The sequence below is a fragment of the Rhagoletis pomonella genome, unplaced genomic scaffold, assembly GCF_013731165.1.
Source record: "Rhagoletis pomonella isolate Grant_MI unplaced genomic scaffold, Rhpom_1.0 Rhpom_scaffold_01491, whole genome shotgun sequence".
NCBI lineage: Eukaryota > Metazoa > Arthropoda > Insecta > Diptera > Tephritidae > Rhagoletis > Rhagoletis pomonella.
The window spans coordinates 12,349-40,244 of NW_023460045.1; the positions used below are offsets into that span (position 1 = coordinate 12,349).

At 35.9% G+C, this 27,896-nt stretch overlaps 1 protein-coding gene across 2 annotated transcripts; it reads right to left on the minus strand.

The window, feature by feature from the left end:
• Positions 1–27,896, minus strand: LOC118752422 (homeotic protein empty spiracles-like). Of its 2 annotated transcripts, none has more exons than XM_036487344.1 (3): positions 25,591–27,896; positions 6,191–6,348; positions 1–913 (listed from the first exon to the last, which is right to left on the minus strand). In XM_036487344.1, the coding sequence occupies exons 1-3, from the start codon at positions 26,951–26,953 to the stop codon at positions 392–394; spliced, it is 2,043 nt and encodes a 680-aa protein (XP_036343237.1). In that variant the 5' UTR covers positions 26,954–27,896; the 3' UTR covers positions 1–391. The 2 variants fall into 2 exon arrangements, with proteins under 2 accessions (XP_036343237.1, XP_036343236.1); XM_036487343.1 differs by having other exon boundaries at positions 25,588–27,896.

Consider the following 27,896-nt stretch of genomic DNA (forward strand, 5'->3'; position numbering starts at 1 on the left):
ATTATGATTTATAACATTTGCTTTGCGTTTTAATTATTACACAGTAATTGTTAATCGTAAATGTATTATTACCTGTCTAAGCGTCTAATTTACAAATTAATTAATACAATTCAGTTTTGTGGAATAATTTACAAAAGAAAAGAACAAAAAAAAAAAAAAACTAACTGCGAGGGGAGCAAGAAGTGTAAACGGAGAGCGAATTAAATTTGTCAGCCAACGCCAAAGGAACTCAAACACGCGGCCGAAGAGTAGCGAGAGAGCGTGAAGTAGTTTGGTATTTCGCCAACAACAACGTTCACAACCACGCCCAGTGGCGGCAATTAGCCGCAGATAAATGCAACAGTTGGCCATCATTATGCGCGAACGCTCCACGCTTGGGCGGCGGCGGCAATTATGGCTGCTGCTGTTGTTGTTGCAAATGCAGTTGTTTTTGCTGTTGTGCTTGCTGATGCAAATACAGCTGATGTTGCATGAAATGTTGTTGCTGTTGTTGTTGTTGTTGCTGCTGCTGCTGTTGTTGTTGCTGCTGCTCCCTAAGCTCTCGCTGTTCACGCTGCATCTGTTGCACATGCGCTTGTGCTTGCTGCTGTTGCTGCTGTTGTTGTTGCATATGCTGTTGCAGTTGTTCGTGATGTTGCTGCAATTGTTGTTGAAATTGTTCACGCAATCGTTGATGCTCTTCAGCATCCATTTCGCTGCCATAATCATCCATATCGATCACTTCGTCCTCGTCCTCTTCGATGAGCTCATCCTCGTCGTCTTCCTCCTGATCATCGAAACTATTTTGTGAACTATCGTTTTTACTCGCCTCCATGTCGCCCGCCTGACTGCCCTTCTGACTTTTCGAGTCACTGTCGCCCTCCTGTTGCATGCGCTTGTGCTTGGTGCGGCGATTTTGAAACCAAACTTTGACCTGAAACATAGAAAAAAAAATGTGTGTTAGGAAAAGCATAATTAAAATTTATAGTTTGTCTTCAATTTCCTGGAATTAAATGGCATGGTAAAGAATACAGGGATAATATCAATGAAAAGTTGGCGAAGGTTTCCAGCCTATATGTTAAAAAAGCGATAGTTATATTCCGAATAAAACGGCGCTCGTGAAAGCCCGCTTCTTCGCTTTAACAAAGCTAACATATTTCACATCTTAACTAGTTAGCATACAATTTGGCGTACCAATAAATATTTCGATGCCTAACATTGAAATTAACTATTAGGGGATTCACAAGACGTGTTAACCGTCGTAAAATCTTAAGCTTAACACTTGTTTATGTAAAATAGCGGTTAAAATGGTTGGGGGGTTGGCTAATTATATATTCTTTATCAGTTTAAAAGAATTTCGGTTTAGTTAGAAGTCCCCTAAAACCATTTCAATTAAAAAAGATGTTAACCTTAAGATTTTACGACGGTTAACACGTCTTGTGAATCCCCTATATGTATTAAAATAACGTTAATTATTTCGTTAAAAGTTTCCAATCTAAATTTCGAGAGCATTTTTATGAATTCCATTTCATAATTTTTTAATTATAATCGTCTCGAATAAATGAGTTCACTAAAACGCTCCACTCACTTAACTGGTGTGCGGAGTTGTAATCAACGTATAATATAGGCAGAGCAACAGCGGCTTATGATTTGGTGATAATATCGGCAGATCCGGAATAACCTAACAGAAAAGTCTTAGAAAAAAATTATCTCTCATCTACTAAGTATGTATTTTGAGCGAAAGCCCTTGTATATCATTTAGCTCGCGTCGTTCTAACAGTCGCAAAGTCGCAATGGCAGAGTGAGCAAAGCACACTCGTGTTCGAGTGCTTGGGCAGAGGATTTTTGTTAATTTAATTTTCTTTTTCTTTTTTAATTAACATTTCTTTTAATTTTTAGACATTCATGTTTTAAAAAGAAGCATATATGTTTTTTAAGCTTATTTAATTTTTAGAAACTTATTTAATGTATTCTTTTCTTGTTTTATTATATATTTTTTACTCAATTTAATTTTTTTTTGTGGTTAGATGTTATTGCTTTAAAAATAAAAATATTTTTTAATTTAATTTTTAGGAACTTATTAAATTTTTTCTTTTTTTAGTTTATTTTTTTTTGAGTTCTAGATTTTATTGCCTAAAAAAGCAAAATATTTTTAAAAATTTAATTGAATTGTTAAAACCTTATTTTATTATATTTCTTTATTTTTTTTAATTTACTTTGTTTTTCTTTTGTTAATTTCATTTTCTTTTAATTTTTAAATTTTACTGTTGCAAAAAGAAAAATATATATATTTACTTCATTCAATTTTTTAGATGGTACTTTATTTTTTTGCCTGTCTTTAATTTAAATTTCTTTTAATTTTTTAGATTTTTTCTTCTTTTCTGATTTAATTTTTTTCTCTTTTTAATTAATTTTTTAGAAAAAAAAAGATTTTTTTTATTTCTGCTTTATTTTAATTTTGTTTTTTTTTCGTTTCTTGATTAATTTTTGTTTTATTTATTGCTTTATATTTAATACAAACAAATGAAAATTTGATAGAGTAGTTATCTTTCAACTACAAAAATAATGAAAATCCGCCAAGACGAATCGTCACCATGGCTCGACAAATAAGAACCGCTCTTGCAAAAAGAGAACAACACATAGCGGCTAGCCAATAGAGGAAACGGAAAGAGCTGCATAATAATGATGACCCCTGGGTCCTTGGCTACGAAGCTGTTTTGAAGAAATTTGGAGGTATGAAACCAGATCTTGATATCTTTGTGCAGGAAATGGACCACATAGCTGAAGAATCAGCACTCTTCACCAAAAAAAGAACTCGAACTTGAAAGCTCACAAATACCAGATCTCCTGGTCCAGCCTCATAGCGTTGATTTTACAACTCGATATGCAAGTATATTGCATATGTGACCGAAGAAATACTCTCTGACTTGTGCAAAAAACAATACATCGTCCCAAAGTATAAAAGCGAAGAGAATCTATCATCACCCCCAGCATATCGACCCATATGGTGAAACTGCGTATTACGTCAGTTATTAAAAATTCCGGAGGAATTTTGGCCTGGAAATTCAGCAATAAGACCAATCGGAGACAATAAAAACTGTGTGGCTGCAGCGCAATGAGCAAGCCACCTATTAAAGCGAACAATACTACTATTTGGAAACCGTACACGTCAAAATCGCATTTAAAAAGGCACCAGAGAAGCTGAAACTTACCTCTATACAAATAAAAGTGTTTCCAACTTGCAACGTTTGACATCCTGGACTCAAGGCATGTTAGGAACGATTGTATATTGATAATCGAAAAGCGAGATGAAACATACATATATGCCTCCTTGGATATCGGGACGACATGACCACCAACATCACTGTGCGAAACACTGAAATAGCATGTACCAGGAGAAGTAAATTTTCACATATGTACCGAGGTAGTGACAATAAAAAAGTAGAGGGGTATCAGGGCATGAGACCGCAGACTTAGTGTTTTGGCGTTAATACAACAATGGCGAAGAAATGGCTGGAAAACTTCACAAAATGGACAGAACAGAGGATTCTACCTGCATATATTCTAGCTCAGGCGACGCAAATGTGCACGATGGAAGTAAGAATGATTCGTACTTCGAAACAATTCGACAGGCAACACCACAGAGAAAATACTCAAAACCAAGGAAAAGTGGTCCTATGCGAGCAACTTTACGAAATCGTTGCGCTGGAAGAAAAGACGAACCTGTATGCAGGAGCAACGACAATAAGTTAGTTAATGGGAATAATATATTAATTAGTCAATTTAAAACCCCCTGCCTTAAAAATCTTTAATCTTTAATCATATAATGGTTATGATAAGTTTTTAAGTACTTTACTTTGAGTTTATTTCTGAATGAGTATACAATTTTATTTCATAGTTTTTTTTTTAATTCTAACATTTTGTTATACATGCTTAAATTTTTTTTTTTTGATTTTGTACGCCAGCTACTAAAGTCTTTAACTCTTTATAGAACCAACTTAGAAATTGCTAACCTCTTATTCTACAAAAAAAAAACCTTGTATACTTCAGTACACCCACGCCAAAATTTTCCACATAGCTTACCTTTTTGCATGACCTAATAAATAAATTTAGCTAACATTTTAATTCTACTCCCTGATTTTCAACAAATTCCTCTCTACGTGCCGATTACTGCCACAGCTACATACATTGCTGCGACTATTAACCACTTTATTTCTACGACCGTTATTTACCCACCCGGCATACGTAAACACAAAAGGGTGTCAGAAAGTCAATTGGGTAGTGCACAATTTTCCCACCCCTTCCTATAATTTTCCAACCCTCGCTGCATACAGTTTTTTTTTGTTTTTTTTTTTTTGTTTTGCCTAAGTGGCGAATGCTCAGCTCCTTTGCCAACAAACAGCTTGAGTTGACTGACGTACAACTTGAGTACCTGGTATTTACGCTTTATCCGCCACAATTGCAACAATAGCTACATAAAATTTCATGGCATAGCACAGGGGGTTGTTTTACAGCTAATAACTCAAGTAGTTAGGCTGTTAACGATCAGTTGACATGCAATCACTTAACGGTCGGCAACATTTCAGTTACCATGCATTGGACTTTGGCTAAAATTCAAATAAAATTAAGTAGTATATGTAGATAATACACACATCTGCACGTATATAAGTAAAGCAAAAGCTCAAAAATTCATAGTAGATTGTGATGTTGAAGGGGTTGCTTTATTCAAAAAAAAGGGGGTGACGAGGTCTACACGTACGATTGTACAAGCTTTGTTTTGGGGGTGTAGACGTGATTAATATATGAAACAATTTATTGAATTTGATGCCTTTTATTTAACCCAATAATTATTTTGCGATAAATATCCCATTGAGTTGGAGGTGGAGCTGTCTCTGGGTTAAAATTGGTTGTGAGGGTGGCGTGACCTTTGAGTCTGATAAGTGGAGTCACGTGCTTGATTTTGTTGAAGGAGGCCTATTGTTGAAAAAATCTGACAGGCCTAATAGGGTTAATAAACTTCCATATGATACACAATTTTTTCCACTTTCAATTAACTATAATATTGAGATCTCTACCGAAAAAATAATTACGCTAACCGTTTCCATCACTCACGGCCTGGAGGTGATCTATTTAAGAAACAAATCGGCTTTCCAATTTTTACAATTACAATTAATTTTTATCTAACTACAGCGTGTGCCAAATGAGATCTACCAATGTTAAACACCATCTAATTTTTTATTATATGGTTATAACTAAACTCGTGCAAAATTCGTAATGGGTACTTATGTACAGTATACAATAACGTATTATTATTATAGATTTTTTTCTATTATTTCCAACGATCTATTGTTATGCGGCAGTGAAATTATCGCCAACATTTTAATTTAAGATCAGCACCCAAAACCCTCGTGATTAAGAATTTGGTCGACCATTTTAGGGAACGAGGTTCAGTTGGCGATCATCCTGGAAGAGATGCTCATCAAAATATTCGCACTAAATACAACGTGGATGCCGTGCGGCAGAGTGTAGCCTTGGCTACTCCGTTCACTAGATTTGGCATATTTAAAAGACCAATTGTATGTTAATAAACCAGAGGCTATAAGACCACTTAAGCAGAACATTCGAGTCCTGAAACCAGATACATTACGTGCTCTAATGGAAAGCCAATGTTACAATCGCGCAAAGTGATGGACATTTATATGATGTAATTTTTCATACAAATTATCACATAACTTCCATGAAATGCATTTAATATATAAAAAAAAAAAATATAATAAAAACAAATATTTATTAAAAGAGGTCTTTTTTAGCCTATATATGTTGCAAACTACTACCAACTGAATTGAATTTAAGCTTAAATAGTTTCCAGGTTCGCATAAATAAAGGTGTCTGGAATCTTACTTTTATCCTCATAAACACGTTTTCGGACGAACCCCAGAAAAGGAGATAAAAAAAACACTCCCGTCTCTATACTGGCATTTTAACCCGACCCTAATAAATATGAATAGGTTGAGGAAATCTCCTGTTAAATAATGAAAATTTATAATATTAATCTTGTGAAAAACTTTGTGCCAGAATTCCAAAACAGTTGATCTACAAATCTCCGTGTTTGATTTAAAAAACCTTTTAAAAATCGTAGATAAAATCAAATCTTCTAGCCATACAAAGCAGTCTTCATTTCGTTCCATTAAATATGTATAAAACTATTAACCTGCGTTTCTGTGAGACTCAGTGCTTGTGCCAGCTGCTTCCGCTCGGCGCCCACTACATAGTGATTGTTTTCGAAGGCATGTTCCAGCTTTAGCAGTTGCGTGGGTGAGAACGCGGTACGCACACGTTTTGGCTTGCGAAACGGTTGAAGCAGAAAATCTGAAAAAATAATAGACTTCAATTAACTATCGTAATATTTGTAGGAGAAAAATGTATATTGAAGGAAAATATACAAATATAAGGATATTGCTTTCGATTATGTATGTATTCAATGTTAGATAGTTTTTAAACAAATTTCACACCCCCATTTGAGTCAGAACTAATAAATATTAGTTAAAAATTATAATTTTCAATTCATTCTATCAGAAACAGAGAAATATATTTCCCAAATAAAAGCCTTAGCCTTGGTTTACCTATTTTCACTATCTACAATTTAATACTTAATATACAAAGTCATGAAATTATGTATATCTATAGTTTTAGTGCATTCAAATCTAATTCTAATAACAGAAATAAGAAATTCGTGTGCATTCTGTTGGGTCATCTATATAATTAAACGGTAGAGGAAAATAATATATAATATAATATAATATAAGTAAACTATATGTTTATGTCAAATGAAATACGGAATATATTAAAAAAAAAAATCATAATAAAATTCGAAACAAATGAAAACTGAACGCAAATACATAAATGCTTTTGTTTGATACTTTGCCCTGCCGCACAGTGGGGTAATTGATATCGATATTGGAGATTATTTAAAAAAAAAAATTTATTTCAAAGTACAAAGAAGTTTTTAGTACCAAATGAAAGTAGATAAAATTCTACATCACCATGTAATCAAATATTTGCATTTGCACAATTTTACCGTTTTCTTGACATATACTCTTAAAGTCGTCGCTTTTTCCTTTTTATGTGCGCAAAGTGTTTTTTTTTTAATTTTTTTTTATTTATTGAATCTGGCCTGCCTAAGAGCCTAACAATAAGTTTTCGAATCTTAATCTATTCATTTAATTTACATCCCCTAGTTGGGATGAGTATTTTCTTAACTGGCCCTAAGAAAAGATTACGACTGGGCTGGTAAGTCATTCCTACGTAGTGTTGAGACGCAATAAAGATCTTGCTAAATGATTTGGTTGCGCTAAAAGCTTCGATACATATTTCGTCTTCCGTTGTTCTATTTCGGTTCGTACTTCTGGTATTCTCAAGTCGCGGTGAATGTTCTCATTTCGCATATACCACGGTGCTCCGGTGATTGTCCGAAGGATTTTAGATTGCGCACGACGAAGGATTTCGATGTTGCTGCTGCTCGCGTTTCCCCATAACTCACATCCATAGGTCCATATCGGTTTTAAAACTGTATTGTAAATAAGCACTTTATACTCCAGACTCAGGGGTGAGCGAGAGTTAATAAGCCAGTGGAGAGAATTAGCCTTCAGCTTGAGATGAGTCCTTTTAGCCACTATGTGGTTTCGCCAAGTAAGTCGCCTGTCCAGGTGGACCCCTAGGTAAGTGACATGATTGCTTTGTGGTATTTGTACGTTGTTTAAAGTCAAGGGCGGACAGTTACTCTTATTCAGTGTAAATGTAACTTGCTTACATTTTTGCTCGTTAACCTTTATTCGCCAGTTTGCGAGCCAATTGGCAACAGCTTCCATATGATTGCCTAGGAGCACAGTTGCTTGTAGAGGACACTTGTGCTCGATTGTTCCATGTTTTTCCCTGAAGCCAAATTGGTGAAGTGGTATTATATTGCGGGCTTGCAGATGTGGGGAGATGCGCAGCATAAGAAGTTTTTCGAATAATTTCGACATACACGGTAGCAGGCTGATGTTAAACGTGATTTTTTACTTCATATTTCCAAGCTATTTCCCATTTTTCTTTAAAAATAAATCAAAATCGGCAAGGCAACCTTCTGACTCAGGTATTTAGGCAATAAAAAGTGATCTTATTTTTCTTTTACTATGGTTCTAAGTCTTTTATTTTATTTTTTAAAGAAATGATGACATATTAGTGAAGTGGGATTAAGCAAAAGTGTTTTCATTTACAAATAGCCTGGAGGTTGTATGTGCATTCTGTAAAAAAGGTCTGCGCACTTTTTCAGTATATCGATTTATATAATATAACCTGGTTAGTGAAATATACACCAAAAGCAGCCAGCTCGAGAGTTTGAACTTAGTTTAAACCACAGCCATTCACTGAAAAACTGGCCTTAGAATGGCGTTATTTATTTGTTTAATGATTTATAGGGTGTATGTGAAACCGTGAAGATTGATACTGCGTATTTTAGTTTTAATTGTAATCGTTATTATTTTTTATAGTATTGTTATTTCTATGCTAGAATGACATGTGAAGTGAATAAAAAATATTAATAGTGATGATATTTTTAACTAGACGGAGAATGACAAAATGCCCCCAACACTCCACAACACAACACAAAGCATTTTCGATGGGCGCTCTAATATATATATATACATATATGTATATATACCATACATATATTATAAATAATGGCGACCGCAGTGGCTTAGCGGTCAGAGGTGCGCACTACCTCTCGGTAAGTCCCGGGTTCAATTCCTGATCTGAGCAACATCCAAAAATGTTTTTGTTTTTCTAATAGCGGTCGCCCATCAACAGGCACTGGCAAACCTATGCTCTATATTTCTGCTATGAAAAGAGCTTCTCAGTCAGACCATAAAACTGTTGTGTCAGCATCAAAACGTACAAACGTACAATACAAATCGGTGAAGAAGTTCGGCCCAGCACAAGCAAAAAAACAACATACATATGTATGTACGTCCAGGCGTCACAGACGAAGGTAATGAAGCAGGCAGAATCCACTGACCCAATGGAAGTGACAACGTCCACGGCAGTAGAAATCGATAAAAAACGGTCTGTGTGGCACAAGATAATACCAATATACCAAAGTGGCAAATCTCGTTTTCCTCGTATACTTGGGCAAGATCGGCTTAAAGGCCTACAAATGAAATACTAGCAACTATAGCGGCATTTGTTGAAACAAAAGAGAGACCGTAAGATTGATTTTTCCTTACACTTATTTGAAACGGTTAATTGATGTAATAGGCGCCTTTTAGAGAAAAACAAAAAATGTGCTGAATGAAATTTTTATTCTTCTATGTCCTTGAAAAACAAAACAACAACTAGACCCAGCCCCCTACTTAAAAACGAAAAACATTAATGGGCATGCGTGTCGACTTTCGCAAAAAAATAAATAAAAATCTGGAATACCCTAATGTGCATACTGACATAAAAGTTCAAGACTTTCACTATGTTTAACGCACTATTTCCCTTATATCAAAGCAGCAAAGCGTGAAACTTCAATGCCACTAGACCCCTGGAAACAGTGGCAAATAGCAACGTATGAGTGTAGTGTGTGTGTGTGTAAATATAGTATGCATGACAATTGACTGATGGCTGATGTGGTGGCATCTTCATCAATATCCATTTACAGCTATCATCGCTTCAAATACAGGGAGATGAATACATAAATGCAAATTCATTGGTGGCTTCTTTTTGATAAAAAAAAAAAAAACAAATCAGTAAACATTTGCCGGTAGACTCATTTAAATGTACATATATATGACATATCTGAGTAAATACATATTTATATAAATATATGTATGTATGTATGTATGTATGCATCTATATGATCATATGTTTGTGCTTTAAGTTAATCACGTGTTTTCCCAGCCGCAAAGTACAATAACTGCCAAAAACCGTGGAATGTGTCTGATGGTTGGCTACTTCATTTTGAAGAGTGGCTTGAAAAGCAGCAAATTGCGAAAAAGTTAGCTTTGGTGACTTTGGTGAATATACTTGTATGGAAGTCGCTTCATTTTGGCGCTATGCAATCGCGCTTGTCATTAGCGAAAATTTGTTGTACAAATATGGCGAGGCAAGGAAATTACTGTGAAGTGGAAAAGTGGAAGGCGTCGCGCGTTGGTGCAGTTTTCACTCGATTGTGCTAACGAGCTAATTTTCCAGAAAATGTGAAAATTGTTCATTGCCAAAATATGTATGTACTTGCTAATTGGGAGAAAGCTTAGCTCGCTTAGAGTGAAGCGATTGATGCGTGCTAGTTGAAAAGTGATACCAACTATTTTATATAGTTTCGTTATGGTAATTTCTTCAAAATGTCTAATTTCAAAATTCACCTTTGAGCTGCCGAAAATGGTTACAAATTTGCAGCTACCTACTTTAAAATTTTTTTTCCATTTAAACCCTATTGCTCCTTAACAAAGCAAAAACATACAGTAGCTGCATGCAATTTCGAGTTCAGCATGCATATCAATTTTCAACAAAGAAATTAATATACAAATAACGCTGTTATGCGCACAGACAGATTTTCGAAGCGATCATGCAAATTGGATTCCTCGCCTTGACTGAACAGGAGCAAATAACACGCCACGAAAAAACCAACAACAACAACACGCCACCATATCTTCAATGCAAGGCTATTGTATGCAGGGCACGAAACAATAGCGCGCCAGCATCAGCGTGGAGGCGCAGGCGCAGGCGCAACCGCAACAGCACGGCCTTAGTTATCCAGCCCAGACAAGATTGCCACGAAGGGCCTGCAAAAATTAACTTGAGGCACTGTTTGCTTACTTTTTTCATGCTTTGACTACATTGCCATCGGAAAGTAAAGAAATACATACATTGTTGCTGACCTGTAGATATGTTATCACAGATTGCTGCAACATGTACTGAAGGTGGCCGGCGATCGCAATGCAACACCGTCACCACCACCACCACCAACTCCTACATTGTACGTGGAAACATACGCACATGCATACATACATACAAATGAGGCGTGCGCGAGGTGGCGACTGCGCTTGGGAAATTTGTTTACTGTCTTGTTAAACGGTGTGGCTTTGTTCGTGCAGCTGTTTGAAGTTATTTTTTTTTTTTCGTTTATCCTCTGGCAGCCTACATTTATCGGCGCGATTGTTCATTCTGCAGGCGTGTGTGAAATTTGTTCGAAAATTTGTTTATTGTTCTGTAATGATCACACTTTCGCGGTAGACCATTGCGGATGAGTGGGGATTTTGGAAACTGTGTGCGACGATTTTTTGATATATGTATGGGCATACTATGAAACAAATTCAATTGAAATTGAGTTTTATTTGAGATATTGATACAAAGTAGGGTTGGGACTATTCGGACCTACGAATATCTGTTCATTTGGTCATCCGAGTATTTTTTTTTTTAAATCTGAGAATAATCGCAATATGTCTCCTTTTCTTTTCTTATATTTTCTTTTCTTTTCTTTTAAGCTTTTTAATGAGATTATTATAAAATTTTTGGGTGTGCATCGCGAGACCGTTTGCAGAAAAAAATAAAAATGAATCAACGCTAGGTTTCCTAAATTGCCTTATTTAAATAAAAACAAGTAATTTTTAGCAAAAAAAAAACCGACTTAAATATATATACCAGAGTCAAAAGTTATGCAAAGTTCCCGAAATTTTAACGAAATCTTTAGGAGTATCTCATTTCTGTAGTGGTTGACATGAACCCGTAAAGAAATTTCTGTTCGAAAAATAAAGAGAATTCTGAAAAAATTCTGCAAGACTTTGTTCACATTATTATAGCATTATTTCCATTGCTTTCGAATGTGTACAGTTTATTTGATTTTAGAAAATTCGACAGATCTTTAAATTTTCTCTACAATTCAGAATACTCTGGGTGTATTTTCGTACAAATTCGTTTGGAAATGCAACATTTGATAGCAAATTGAATGATGCTTGCCACAATATTTTAATATCCAGAGATGGTCAGGGTTCGAATTCCACTGCAGGCAACATGCAAATTATATATATTTTTTTTTTTAGTTTTCGTCCTGATTATTCACTTCACGGATGCTTTTTCGGAACGAACGCCGATAGCAAATTCTAAATTAGTCAGATTGGAAGTGTACGTTAAGCTCGGCGGATGAGTCAATAAATAACAACTTACAATGTCCACTACTACCAATAGTAGATTCATAGACAAGTTGAAGTGGTTTTAAGATTCAGATCAAAATTTCAATACCAATTTGATTGCCTTGCTGCAATTTTGAAAATAGAAACAAAAATTTAAATAAGGCCTGTCGGTATTAAGGCAACAATAGTTTCGTTCTTGTACTTTTCCTGGAAAAAGCTGGTAAAAATGTCAAAAAGCAAAGTTGCTCTCAGAGAAAGAGAGAAAACCTGAAAAGTATGGGAACGATTTTAGGGTAATTTGCTAAATTATACGCAATTATATAGGCAACTGAACAATGATACTTACAAAACTTGATAATTCTTCGTTAGGATAACTTTAATAAGGTAACAGTGCGGATGCGCATATTAACGAGTTTTGGACATACATAGATACCAGCAGTTAATATATTATTGTAAAATCGACTAGCTTTCAAGACTACACTGAGTGAAAAAAATATTAAAATCAAATAGGAACGTAATTGATCTTACTATAAACGTCAACGAAAGTGCTGTATATTGGTAAATATTCAATTCAATTACGCGCAAAACTAAAAAAAAAAAATTAATTTGCATGCTATGTTGCCTGCAGTGGAATTCGAACCCGACCATCCCCGGATATTAACAACTCGTGGCAAGCATCTTTGCGCACTCAGCTACACCCAGGCATATAAATTTGCTTTCAAATGTTGAATATCCATCAACACTACACCACGCGATGGATAAACATGTATGTATAATTTTTGCGCAACTCCAAAGAATGTTACAACTTCTGAACAGAAAGAATTCAATTTGAATAATGTTAAGTTTTCATAAAAAGTTTGACAAGGTATTTCTTTAGATTCATAAAGGCTGGTTTCAACTTTGTCATATTTTGACGACAAAATTTTACGACATATCGAGCCCTAACTGCCAAAATAACGTAAGCGAAATTTTTTTCAAAATTTTCTTTTTGATGCAGAAATGCATCTAGATGATCTACGAATATTTCTGCATCAAAAAGAAAATTTTGAAAAAAGTGTCTCGATATCTTGACACAACTTCGTCTCCTTTATACATATCCTTATCGATGATGTTATGGGCCAAAAACAGACAGATAGCCGATGTAGGCGCACATCTACATGATCGATTTATCGATAAATGCCATTGAATTTGACATAGTGAAAACAAGCCTTAAGAGTGTGTTTTTTTTCTTCTTTCCAATGAACTTATACTTTTTTCATATTAAAGAAAATCTCAAAAATTCTCTTCAGTTCAATTGATTTTCGTTGTTGCATGTTTTATCATTTTTGTATTTTGCAAAATTTGTTAAATTTTTTTCAATTATACATACAAGCAGGTACCGTAATAGCTACAACTTTTATGAGAAAATCGTTCTTTAACTGTTATTTTTGGACTTTTATTCAATCACTCCTTAAATAACAGTTATTTCTGAATTTTATTTATAAATCCCAAATAACAATGATTTTTGACTTGTATCTCAATAATCTGCAAATAACAGTTATTTTTGTTTTTTTAATAAAATGTCTTAAATAACAGTTATTGAAGATTTTTATTTATAAAAGTCATAAATAAAAATCAGTCAGTGACTGCTGCCTTTAAAAGTTATCAATAAAAATCAGTCAGTGACTTTAATTTTTTAAATAATACTTATAAAGCCATTTGTATAAGTCGTAGTAAGCCTTTGTTCTCCAACACCTTCTTAACTCCGAAAAATTATAATGACTTTTATACGTATGACTTAAAAAATAAAAGTCGGTGACTGTTTTTTAATGATGACTTTCAAAAGTAAAAGTCGTCGATAACTGTTATCTAAGACTTAGATTATAAAAATCAAAAATAACTGTTATTTGCAAATTATTTGTATAAAAACCAAAAATAGTTGTTATGTGTGATTTATAAATGAAAAATCAACAATAATTGTTATATTTTTAAATTTTGCATAAAAATTACAAATAAAAATTTATTTTCAAATTTGATTCTCGGTGAAACAAAAAAATCGATTGCTATGTATCTCTTAGTTATAGAACATTTCCATCATAGTGTATTTTTCAATGACAGTTTTCATCAATAACTATTATGTTCGGACCCTGCATGCATATGTATGTATGTACCAGGGTTGTTGCGAATATTATTCAGAAGTAAAAGTCCTTTCCGGATGATAAACAAACCGCTTATCCAAATTAAACTAGTTTGGTACCAAATTAAAGAGGACTTTAATATCTTTATAACTGAAATGTCTAAACGGGGGAAATCCACATATTTAAAACTATTTCAATAAAAAATGTCAATCAAATGTCAAACCTTGTGTCAGGTGTAGGCATTTCTTTAGTATTAAATTATGAAAAAAAAATATATATAAATTAATATCGTTCGTTATTTCTGTTTAAAAGCTATTTCATTCCTCTTTCATACGATACCAAATTTGTTTAATTTGGAAAGGGGTTTGTTTATTATCCGGAAAGGACTTTTATTTCGGAATAATATTCACAACAACCCTGGTATGTACATACGGTCGCTTTGCGCGCAATACCTCTTATTCGCCAAATGCAATATCACGAATGTATAAGATAGTGCGAACATTTAGCAAAAGAGCGAAGAAACTTATTTTCTTCGAAACGTTTGAATGCTTTGCTAACTAAATTTACTAAATATGAGCTTCTACTATAATTATTTTTTTCTATTAAATTTGTGAAGTAGCGAAGCATTGAGACAGGGTAACCAGAATAAATATTTTTCTATGCCTCCTAATACGTGGTATTGCATTTGGCAGATATGTGGTGTACTTTAATTGAGCTCGCTGACCCTGCCTCTCGATGGGCCTGCTGCCAACCAAGAAGCGTAACGGCACTCACAAAGCAGAATTATGCCACGAAATAAAATAAAATTTAAATTTTTTTATACGTCCAGACAGCTTAACATAAACTTTTATTTACGAATATTTAGGTGATGAAGCCAAGCTGCATCAAAAGCAAAGAGGATAATAAATAATCGTTTCTGGTCCTTAATAATAAGTTGGTCCAATTCGAATTTATTCAAATAAGTTTTTATGTGATGAAATAAATTACCCGAATAAGGGTAATCTTTCTGCTAATATGAATTTGTTCTTATATGTAACTCGAAGTTACCGCCGCCATATTTGAGCATTTCTTTTAACTGGCAAAACGTACCTACTACTATTTTATTTTCGAATTATATTCAAAGGAGTTTCCATAACTTTTTTAACTTAATTACTTGGTGTTAGCCACGACAAAGCAGACTAAATAAAGGTTCACCGCAAGTCAAGTGTTATTTTGATGAATTACCTGCAGCAAACTTACATACATAAATATTAAAAATTCATAATTTAACAGCATATCATTAGATGCCACTAATAGTAGTACGCCAGCGAGATGGGTATAACTACATACATACATTAACATGCCTATCTAATAGGTTTGATGATGAATAACTCAGGCTATATATACTCTTGGGGATTTAGTGGATATACCATGCGATGTATGAAAAAAAGGTAGCAAAGGTTCACTGCATGCAGGCATACCGTGTTTTATGACAAAAGAAGGCGTGGCGGCGGTAACAGCCCTAAAGAGGATATTAGAAAGGTGCTGCTGCTGCTGTGCGTGCGCGTCTACCACTTCGAAGATAAGGCGATCAGAAGGGTTTCCCCTTTGAGTTTGTTTTCTTTAAGTATAGGTACACCGTTTTTGTTTTGTTAATCAACGGCCAGCCTCAAGGGACGAAATACATATATACATATTTCGTTCTGTATTTCTTGAAATTTTAATTAGATTTTTTTTTTTTCATAATAAATGCGCATAACGATTGGAAGGCCTGTTAATATGATTTTAATAAGTTGTAGACTCATGAATGTATAACAATTTCTTGGAAATTAAGAAACGCATGCATGCGTCCCGGCGCATATGTACATATGTATGTATGTATGTATGTATGTATGTATGTACGTATGTACACACCAGCGTACGGATTAAGTGATCGAGTTCGTGTTCGTGTTGTGGTGGAAAGATAGGGTGAAACATTGTGGCAATTGGTATTCATAAATGTAGATTTTTAATTAACTTTTAAGTATCTACCTTTAGAAAGAAGTTTTCACTTTTTTGTTGAAACTAAGACAGGTTTTATATGGCTGTCTGGTTTCGTGAAAAGTAAATACTTTTGACAAGTTTTGTAAATATGTATGTATATGTATATGGAAAAGTGCGTCAAAAGAAAACTTTCGCACCAAGGGTAGCCAAACTGCAATTTATGTGCCACTCCGCTTAATGCGAGTATTATTTTTATTACATTTTTATTTGCATACATACATATGTACATAAATACGTTCGATTGCAGGCACACACTCACATTTACATATGTATACGACACTTCGTTTTGATGTAGACGCCATTACAAAAATCGTCATCATCATTAAAGCTAACAACCTGCCATTACAATAGTTAAAAACGCTGCTGTTCACTCTTTTTACACACACACACACAAGTTTGTATGTTTGTATGTATGCATGTGCATTAGTGTAACATTCTGCTATGCGCTTGCATTGGTGGTGGGTTTGTCAGTTTTGCGCATGCGTGCCTGCCGTTGCTTTTGTTCGCCGCCAATGGCGACTCGATCAATTAAACTGGTTATTTTCTTCCCATACATTTTCGTCCCCGCTCATAAATCGTAATTGATTGTGGACACTCACTTATAATTCGTAACGCAAAGTGAAATTCTGTCGCTGAGTTAAGTTGGCACCCCATAATGCGAATTTTCAAAAGAAAACTATCAGGTTCGTTTGCCCAACGTTAGCCCAGGATAGCCCAACTTTTTTTTTTCGATAGCCCACCCTGGGCTCAAAAGTTATAACAAAAACAATTTTTTTTCATACTAAAAATTTAAATTTTTTGATTTCAATATTTTTACACTCTCATTCATTTGCTCAAGGTTGGCTCAGGTTAGCCCAACCTTAGCTCAAAAGTGATAACAAAAACAATTTTTTTTCATATTAAAAATTAAAAAAAAAAAAAAATTAAAATTTTTAATATCAATATTTTGACGCTGTAATTCGTTAACCCAATGTTAGCCCAGGAAAGACCAACTTTTTTTTTCGTTAGCCCACCCTTAGCTCAAAAGTTATAACAAAAACAATTTTTTTTCATACTAAAAATTAAAATTTGTGAATTTCAATATTTTTACACTCTCATTTATTTGCCCAACTTAGCCCAACCTTAGCTCAAAAGTTATAACAAAAACAAATTTTTTTCATACTAAAAATTTTACCTAATTGTGACCTAACGGAAAAGAATATTGGACTAACTTTGGGCTAACAAACAAAAAAGTTGGGCTATCCTGGGCTAACCTTGGGCAAACCCAAACCCTATACAAATAAGTAGCTGACAGTACCCTCAGACTTACGACATCTAATATTTTGCCTCTATTTCGGACAGAGGTTTGCTTAAACAGAGAGTCTGATAGCCAAAAACTCACTAAATACAGAGATCGGCGTGGACACAACTTCAAACTTCCAACGGAAAAGAATGGGAACCCGACACGGTTTGATTAAACAACGAGCTACCAGTTTTCACAGATGGATTTATAATGGACATGACAATGAAAAGTTGCTCAGCGGGACAGACGTACTAGCACAAAACTTGCCTTTGCCGTAGACATACGGCCCTTGCGTCGGCATTGATTAGACTGAAAAGCTTAAACATATAAATTCGCGTAACTTGTTAATTGGAAAAACCCTTCCTGAAAGAATGTGGAAACGCAATTTTATAGCCCTTCTGCTGGCCGAATTTAGAGAGTCTGCATTTTTGGATGCAGAAATTCATTCTCCTCTGCTTATCAAATATGATTTATTAGGGCACACTAATACCTAGAATATATCTTTAACACCAGAAATAATTTCAACTTGGAGATCAAATAAATAATAGCTCTTACCAAAAGATGGTAAGTGGTAATTGCAGGCAGAGAGCTCTTTCTCATCCTGCTCGTCCGACTATATGGCACAGAAATATGAGCTATAACGAACGAAAAGACCAACTCTTTAAGAGCTTCTACGCGAGACCTGTGCTCCTGTTCACGAATAAAAAAAAGAAGTTGCATTGCTGAACTTTTCGAGTTTTCTTGGCCATGGACCCTGTCAGACGCATTCAAATACTACAATTGTGCTGGGCTTGTACTACGTTGGTTTTACGGTGATGAAAGGATGGTTAGACATTGAAAGTATGCAAGTCCACGAATGTTGTAGGGGGATCTGCCGGAACTTGGTATGATTTAATGGCAGTACTGTGTAAAAAAATGCACTTTTTTGAAAAACTCTTGCAGTGTCAAATAAGAGAAACAAAAAGAAGTTAATACAGAGTGTAATAAAGGCATTATATTTATGTTAATGTCTGTTGAATTTATATTCAAAAGTCTTTTGGTTTTATGCTTTATATTTTTAGAAACATTTCCCAAAATGTGTCGTGAAATATTTCATAACCTTGCCATATCAAAAATTTTTATTCATAAAGCTTCACTATTTTAAAATTTTGTGTCTGACTTAGATGGTTATAAAAAAATATTTTAGTATTCATTTTATTGCTTTGTGCGGCTTTAGTCTTAAACAGCATCGCGATTCGAATATCTTTGGTGCATCTCAAAGCAGATAACTTAGTTTTTGATATTCTTATTCTATGGATAAAGTCTATTAAATTACTTCACCCTTCTAGAGCTCTCTTATGCTTGAGTATTATAAAAGTTGCATATATCAATTTCGCACTCGCTACTCTGTTTATCCACATACAGCTGCAACCTGCAGTTGTCATTGTATATACTCCAAGGTAGCCTGAATTTGTCATAAAGTGGAGATCTTGTCATGTGGCACAATACACAACGGTTAGCTACTATGTTGTAGGTATTTTTTTTTCCATTAAGCTACACAATAAAAATGCGATCGCACTCTATAAATACAACATAATAAACTCATGTTCACATTTTTTTCGGCAAAAAAAGAAATCGTCAAAAATAAACATCATCAAATTAGAACGAAAAATGAGGAGTGTACATTAATCCAATATTGTTTAATGTTTTTGCCAGCGAGCATAGGCATCTGTGTTATTGTACTCGTAGATACACTTGGATGTGCTGGCAAATCATAATTACACAATGCCATTTAAAGTGTCAAACTGACAAGCTGAGTTCCAAGCCAAACAATAAACAAACAAAAGGTGGATAGTTAGCTTCAGTGGAATGACAGTTTTCGGGGAGCTACCTACCTCTACTATTCGCCCTTCAAACATATATTTTTTATTAATTGCAAATCAGCTTGTTTTCCGTGTCATCCCTACTGGCAATAAATACTCAGCGTTGTTTTTTATAAATATATACACACATACATGAACCTTAATATAAACAATAATGTGTGCACACGCATATAAAAAAATAATCGCATTGTATTCGATTCAATAATTGCTTATGTATGTATATACATACATACATATTTCTATGTTGCAATTATTTTTCGTATACATACATACATATATACAAAACAGTTTTTTTTTCCTTTATTAGTATGAATTCGATTTAAGAAGTTGTAGCCACTAGATATATAGTATGTCAACCCTGTCAAGTTGACATATTCTTTTTTAACTACAAACCCGGTTGGCTTATTTTATGGACCTTTTGTTTGTACTCCCGAGTATGTTGTTCATTGTTGTATCAGCCATTCGATTTTTCCTTGAACATTAACTACAAGTAATTCAATTAAATTATTAGGAGAAGCAAAAGTGTGCAAAATCAGAAACTCCCCTATGTGCAACGAGAGATGAGTTGAAGGGTGCCCTGCCAATTCATAAGGTATGCAGCTGATCAGTCGGTTTGGAAATTGTATGAGAATTGATTGATCAATTTCGATCGCATCATAAGCGATCATAGAGCCCTGATCGCCACTTGCCTTTCAGAGTAGATATTTCCCTTTCTAGTTGGCCGCTGTGGTATAGTGGTAAATAGTGCCACTCAGCAGGGCCTGCGTTCAAGCCGTGGTCAAAGCAACATCAGAAAAATAATAGAAAAAAAGATTTTTCTTAACAGCGGCAGGCAATTTCAAACCTTCGAGTGTTTGTCACAACTTTAAGGCGCATGCCAAAAATCGGCGGAGAAGCTCGGCCAAACACTAACATAAACGTAATCGCTATTCTATTATTATAGCCAGCATTACACTGGAACGTAGTTAGTCGACTGCCTTCTTTTCACTATGTCAAATTAAGGCCCAACTCAGCTATACGTACCAGTTCTATTTAAAACTCTTTATAATAATTTCCTTTGATATTGCTAAAGCAAACTCTGGAATCCAATGTTTAGTAATGGCAAATGTTCATTTTAGCTGAAGCTGTATTTGCGCTGCATATAGGGCCAAGAGTAATATCGTAGACAGACGGCAATGTTGATCCGGATTAAAGGCGCAGTTGCTCCGATCAAAATTGTACCCTGTCAGATGACAGTAATGTCGATTGACGAGCCGTGAGGTCGTGGGTTCGAGTTCAACTGCCAGTAGAATATTCATTTAATTTTTTTAACACATTTATTACGGCATAAATAAGTGGTGCGTGCTTTTAACCAGACCCACCTAGCCAAGTAAAATAAATCAAATAAAATTGTAAAGAAATAAAAAAATAAAACAATTGGAATCAACTGCAGTTAATTCTCGATATAATTCCAAAATTAAAGAGTTTATGCGGATCAACGCTGCCGTCTGTCTATGCTTTAACTCACAGTTGGCCACTTCACAGGCACGCAAGCCAAAGCTTTCAAAAGCTCGCTGTACAATTTATATAGGGCAGGCAGAAAATGAAAGCTTTCGCTGGCCAATTCTGCTTCAAGTCATTAAAGTTTAATAGAAACGTGGTGACCGCTTCTGAGGCGATTCCTAAAGCAGGATAGAAAAACTTTTGAACTGCAGTATGAGTTATCGAACGGTAAATATGGGTCAAGCTCATTTGAGACTGAGCTAGAAGTATGGTATTAAGCAGTAAATCATACTAACCGTAAATCATTTTTTTTTTTTTGGGAATCAAGTTAAATGTGGCGAACTACTTGTGAAACTTTTTAACAGAATTACTGACCGGATTATTTCTCAGCCAACAATTGCGATCCAAAAGCTGTCACTTCATCCTGAGAATCGAATCAAAACTGACAAATCGCTATAAAAGGCGTGTGTATACTCGTATGTTCATGTACTTGTTGTGTTTATATGCAACACTCAATGTCAAATTAAGTTGTTGCTACTATCAAAACTTGAAAGTACAATCAAAATTTATGACGTAGACGCACACATACATACATACATATGGACACACACGTACTTACATACGTATAACATGTTGTCATTTAACGATCATAAATCAACAACATAGCAGTTAGTATAACAGCAATTTACAATTTAATTATGCGCACCAAAAAACAACAACAACAACAGTGCGTAGCAGCACGGTGAACGCTAGTAAATAAACGCTGAAATTAACTCAATTTTTGGCGTGTTGCAGGCAGGTTTTGTTTTTTTTCGTATGTATGTATATGGAGTGAAAGGCGCTTCAAATAAAGTAATTGGACGATAATAAATGAAGTATTTTGAGAGAACTGAGATGACAGTCGCAATGGCTGTTAAGGAGATGGAAAGGTAGAAAAAACGTATGAGAAAAAGTTCAATTTGAAAATGAGCCGAGTTAAATGGCAATGTTTGTATTTTGAATCTTTTTTCGTTTGTTTGTTTTTGCTGTGTAGATGCGGAACAAATGTTCAACATTTGAATGTCCGAAAAACCTCAATTAAAAACGCATTAGCTTGAGCGTTACAGAAACGCAAGTATAAATATGTATACACATTGGTAGCAAGCTCGCATGCCTATAGACATACATACATATGTACATATGCGGGTACAACAGAAGAGGCCTGCGTTATTATGTTGAAAAAAGCAACGACAGCAATATAGGCCGGGCGCCGTTCTTATTGCTGCAACAAGCGCCACTTTTTGGGGCACATCTACCATACATTCATATGTACATATTATGTACCGCTATACGCACTCAAGACTTGCCACTTTGTTTTTGCTCTTTTTTATCGTTCTTTTTTTTTTTTTTGTTTGTTTGTTGCACGACATTAACATGCTTCCATTCAAATTAACGATGTGTGCAATGTTGTTCAAACAATTTAATTAAAATGTAATTTATTTCAAATTGTTATACACGAACGAAAATAACTACACATTTTTGGGGATTGGCTGGTATTTAGTCTGCTGGTTGGGTTGTTGTTTTTTTTTATCGCTCTAGAGCTCTTCGTAAAGTGGCGTTTGCAATGTTGTAAGCCAGCCAGCCAAGTCTGCACCGTGGCGAAGTGCACACTAATTAACTTGTAATAAATGGAGCAGTTAACCTTTTTTTGGAAGAGTAGGCGTTCGCAAACATTTCGTATAATTATATTGCTTCTAATGGAAATGATGAATATGCGAGAAAAAGCTGTTATTACGCTTGAGTTCTTGGGAATCATGATATGCGCATTTTGGGCGTGAGGATATCTTGTAGTATGATGTTTATTTTTTTTTTTTTGTATTTTTCTGGCAATGGAAAGAATGCAGTTTTTTTTTTTAGTTACTCATCAGCTGTAGGATATGTTTTAAGGAATGTATTCTTCGTAATTCTAAAGTTTTGGTAGTCTTCAGTGCTTAAACGAAACTGAATAACTAAAAGAGCGATGCAAAGTTAAGTTATCCAGGGCAACTCGCATACAAACAAAAATAATAATCTGAATGTGCAAACAATTTTAAGGGTTTATTGTTATGTATATGTCAAAAGCAGGGTTTTTTTTAGCGGAATGGATCAAAGACAGCCGGTTTTCTGTAAGCCTCATAAAACTAAATTTGGAAGTAAACGAATTCTTGTAGAATAAATTAGCACCGAAATTTAAAATGATTTTTATTTATTTATTTTATTTTATTTTTTATTACATCCTTGAACATCCTTGAAAATGCTCAATATTTATTTTTGAAAAAGTAAAGTTGTTAAGTATTAATACACTTTCGACCACATCTTCAAATTTCGTCCTTCTAACTTTATTAGCATGAAAAATAAAATTAATTGAAGGAGCATTTTCAATACCTAGATATTAGTCCTTGTTCACCAAAAAAGTTATTTTGTTTCTAGTTTTACAGAATTTTCTTTTTCATTTGACACCCATAAAAAAATCAATTAAGCAAGTTAACTTTTTCTAACTACAATGTCGTTAATTTAATGAAAATTACGTTTGTGTGGGTTCATAATCTCTAGAAAAAAGTTTCCTTAAGACTTAGAGCCTTTTATCAAGTAGGTTTTAAAATTTATCTGCCCTTTAAACAAAAATTTTGTTCTGAAAAAAAAAACGTGTTTATAGGACAGATAAATTTCATGACCTACAGGAGAAAATGGCAGAGCTGCAGCTAACTGAGAAAATTTACTCTTCATCGTACGTTCCGCGCGGAGTGAAGCTCTACCCAGAGTTACAGCGGACGACGGCAAAGCGGTCGGCGGTAAGTGAACAGCTATATAGTAGCCGCAGTGAAATCCGTCAGAGTAAACACAATTGCGACACACGGCCGCTGCCGTCAGTTTTCATTTTGATTTGAAAATTATCATTAAAATTAAATATTTTTTCTGTGCGATTGCCAAACTTGTGAAATTAATAAAAATTACTACAATCAACACTCAATCAACATTGTGCCGTCCCCACTGGGCGGTAAAAATAGAAATAAATTTAAATCAACCGAAAAACGTCGGCGCCGCAATTGTGAGCCATTCCATATGCCGTTGTGAGTTTTAATTTTGACAGCGGTTAACCGACGACCATTTTACCGTCGTCCGCTGCAATTCTGGGTAGAGCTTAAAGCTTTCAAATTGCTGCCACCATACGAAACTGTTTATATACATATGTATATAGGTAGCAAAATTTTAAGTAGCGTTTTGGAGCTGAAAGTAAATCAGTTTTTTATTTTGAATCTCTTAGTAAATTTTTCAGCTTGATGACGCTGCTGAAAACAATATAAAAAAATAAGTGCATTTTTCACAACCGAGTTACAAAAGAACACTTGCTTAAATGTCGATATAAATACATGCAAAGCAATACCACAAACTCGGTTATTTATCAGAGCTCTCCCAGGTCGATTAAAATAAATAAAGTAAAAAAAAATTTTAATATTCCACGCTTCTAGTATAAATGGACTAAAAAGTAGAAAATAATATTTCGCAGTCCCATAGAATTTGTTTTGATAACTTTTGACTTTGAAAATTTTGTAAAAGTCATAATAAACAATTTATGAGCTTGAAAATTAAAAACGTGGGAACACCTGGTTTGCTTTGTTTCGCCTTTCTACGCTCGACACCGCTCGGCTTTCTGTGTGTACTGTACTTATTATGGTGCTTATTTAAACAAATAAAATGTAAATAAAATTAATTAAAGAAACTTGTAAAATAGCAATTAATGATTAACCTCAATTAAGAATGAAAACTTGCTTGAATATTGTAGCTGCAAAACTGTCGATAATTAGACCATCGATAGTGTTCGGCACTATTTTTTTAACTATATATATATATCGTCGATAGTATCGTATAAGGTTTTCGCCCAAATTTGATATGCAGAATTATTTAAAAATGTACTCTAAAACGACGTACTGGACACGTTTCTTAAAAGCTTAACACTTGAGTTATTTGAAATGAAATGAAAATGAGAAAAAATTTAATTTTTCTCCTTTAAATTTAATATTTTGCGCTTTTAAAGACATCCTCCTGTTCCATATATGGCATTCAACGAGTAAATTAAAATTTTAGAACAAAACAAAAAAAAAACTAATCAACAACGTAATTAGAGTAGTCCTTTAATAAAAATAAAAAAACATGTTAATGATATTGCGGTGACCTTATTCGAGTGTTTGTGTAAGTTGTGTGGTCGGTTTGTGAAATATTTGCGGAAATTTTATGATTTGTTATTAGGGCTCGGAATGTCATGTACTAAAAAAATTTTAAATTTGCGCTATAAACAAGCAAAATGTGCAATTAAAAATATGTTCCTAATATTTCATTGCCGGTACAAAAATAAATAACACATGCATTTTAATCAAACAATGATGAAAACAATTCACTTCAAAATACAATACATATTTACAGTCAGTCAATAATGTTTAGGTATAGCGAATTTTTTACAATACGGGCAACTATTTTTTAAATATTTTATTTTTCGCAAATTTTTTATAAAAGAGGGTTAATTTTACAACAACGTTGAAAATGACTGTTAAAATGTCCCTGCAAGCCTATATCAATGGAAGCTCTAATTTAGCAATGCCTGCTCCCATGCGAAGTCCACTTCAACGAATTCAAGTAAAGAAAACTTACTCAATAGTAAAGTATTGTAAACTTACTACCGGGAAATCGATGTGGAAATATCCGTCCATGTCGACTCAGCAGCCACGGGTAGAGCGGGTAACTGTCGCGAATCAGGTGTGGCCCGCCAAAGTGCGGATGATGCGGCCCGGGCGGGAATAATGCCATTGGATGGCCTGGCGGCAAATGCGCTGCGGGATGATGATGTTGTTGTTGCTGCTGCTGCTGCTGATGGTGATGATGCGCTAATGCAGCGGCCATTTGAAATTGCGCTGCCAGGAAGTGTGGATTAGGCGGCGGAGGTGGAGGTGGAACAACACCAGCCGCAGATGGCGGTAGCGGTGGCCCACCGTGTGGTTGTGGTGGTGCTGGCGGTACCGATCCGGGTATCGTTGGCGCTAAAGGATGCACAACAGCAGGGTTGCCAGACGCGTTGCCACCCTCTAACGAGTTAGGCGCGCCACCGGGTCCAACTGCACCGCCGCCGCCGCCACTGCCTGACTGAAGTAGAGAAAGACTTTGTGGCGCTTGCATTGGTAAAGGGCGTATCAAACCGGCCGGTATGCCAGGCACATGAATGGGTCGCTTGTTAAGCTCACCTATGCTGCCGCTGGCGCTACCTGGCGTTTGAGGCGATTGTGGTGTGGCGCGGCTGTGTGGTGGTGTGGGCGAAAGAGAGGGCGTGCGACTACGATTAACAGTTATATTAGGTTCACGGGAAGTTTGTGTCGTTAGGCGAGTGGGCGAACGTGAACGCGATCGTGTGCGACATCTGCCCGCCAGTAGGGGACTAGCGCAATCACGTTCCGGCGATTGATCCAATATCGAGCGACGACGACAATAGATGAGACCCATGGGCGGGCGTGCGAGTGCAGTGTGGTGCTGATCCGCTGCCGAGCGATAATTCACAGTAAAGCTATTCCTTAATTCTAATGGTTGTTGGCAATGATGGGAGTCTTCGCTGAGGCTAAGGCTGACGCGACTGGGCGGACGCTCGTACGGGAGCAGTAAGCGATCGCGATCGCGCTCGCCATTTGGACGTTCATCTGGACTGTCGCTGCGTTGCGAGGAGGAGAGTGGTGGTGAGATGACAGTAGGACGTATTGGTCGACAATTCGTTGTTGTTTGCGTGGGATCGCCGTCATCGCGTTTTTTGCTGTTGCTGCCAACTATCGAATCTATGCTGAACGCCAACTTTGGTTTGATGTTTGCAGTCGTTACGGTTGCCGTTGCCACCGTTGTTGTTGCTGTGCCACTGCCTATGGAGCGCGTCGTTGACTCCGCAACGGCGGCCGCCGCCGCTGCAGCTGCTGCTGCCATTGAAGTGGGTGTTAGGCCAACGACAAAGGGATTAATCGGCGCCATTGGCAGCATATTGAACGGTTGACGGCCGCACGTGACCATTTGCGAAATTGCGGTCAACACAATGTACGAATATCACAAACGGAAGAACAATGAGCGCGCGCGAGACAATGGCGAAATCCGGCCGGACGGGAAATTGAAAAAAATGCAACTGCCACTTGAAAGCGATTATTTGAACGTTCGATGGACAGCGCCGCTTTCGATGCACACAATTGTTTGCTTAACTAACGTACGGCCGGAATGAGCTTCGCGGTTTGCTGGTTAATTGAAAACTCGGCAAAATGACAAAGTGCTTGAATCACTGACTATAACGGACGGGCACAATAACAACAACACTGTTGATAAGTAGCAACGCTTCAGTGGCCATATAGCGTACGCGCACACTAACACACACGCACACATACGCGCCTGATTGCTACCGATTGCCGTTGGAGTACAGTGGTGGAGTGCATCCGTTGTGCGCTTCAGATAAGTGATGACATTGACAAACGAGACCGCAATTGTGACTGGGTTAGCTGCAACGGTAGCGCTGGCGGTATTAGTAGCGATGTAGCGTAACGGTTGCGCTTGAATTGACAAGCTGTCAACGCCATAATGCAGCTAAAAGCGTTTAATTGCGCGCACACGCATACACAGACGCACAGCAGCAGCCGCGTTCGAAGCGTATGCAGCCGACACGACAACACCGGTTAGTTCTGCACACACGCACAACTCCAAGCGCGATTGATGCGCTCAAACGTTCGCAGTAATTAGCGTTAACTTCAATTAAACGCTTATGACGACTCGCGCGCTTCGGCACTAAATGGCGGCTGCTTAATTTTAACACAGTATTATTTTATACGCACAAGCGCTTGTTTTTTCTGTTTTAGCTTTTATCAAAATTGCGACGGCAATTCGCGTAAAACACGCATTCGCTGCGAGTTTTCGACGTTGCGCTTCAATAAAACGTAAACGCCCGCCTTCGTTCGTGTCGCGTCGTACTGTA

Coding starts and splice junctions, on each gene's coding strand:
- LOC118752422 (XM_036487343.1), bottom strand. CDS start 26,953: ATGGTCACGTGCGGCCGTCAACCGTTCAATATGCTGCCAATGGCGCCG. Junction 6,349..25,587: donor TCCACATCGATTTCCCGGTA/GTAAGTTTACAA, acceptor TTATTTTTTCAG/ATTTTCTGCTTCAACCGTTT. Junction 914..6,190: donor TGAGTCTCACAGAAACGCAG/GTTAATAGTTTT, acceptor TCTATGTTTCAG/GTCAAAGTTTGGTTTCAAAA.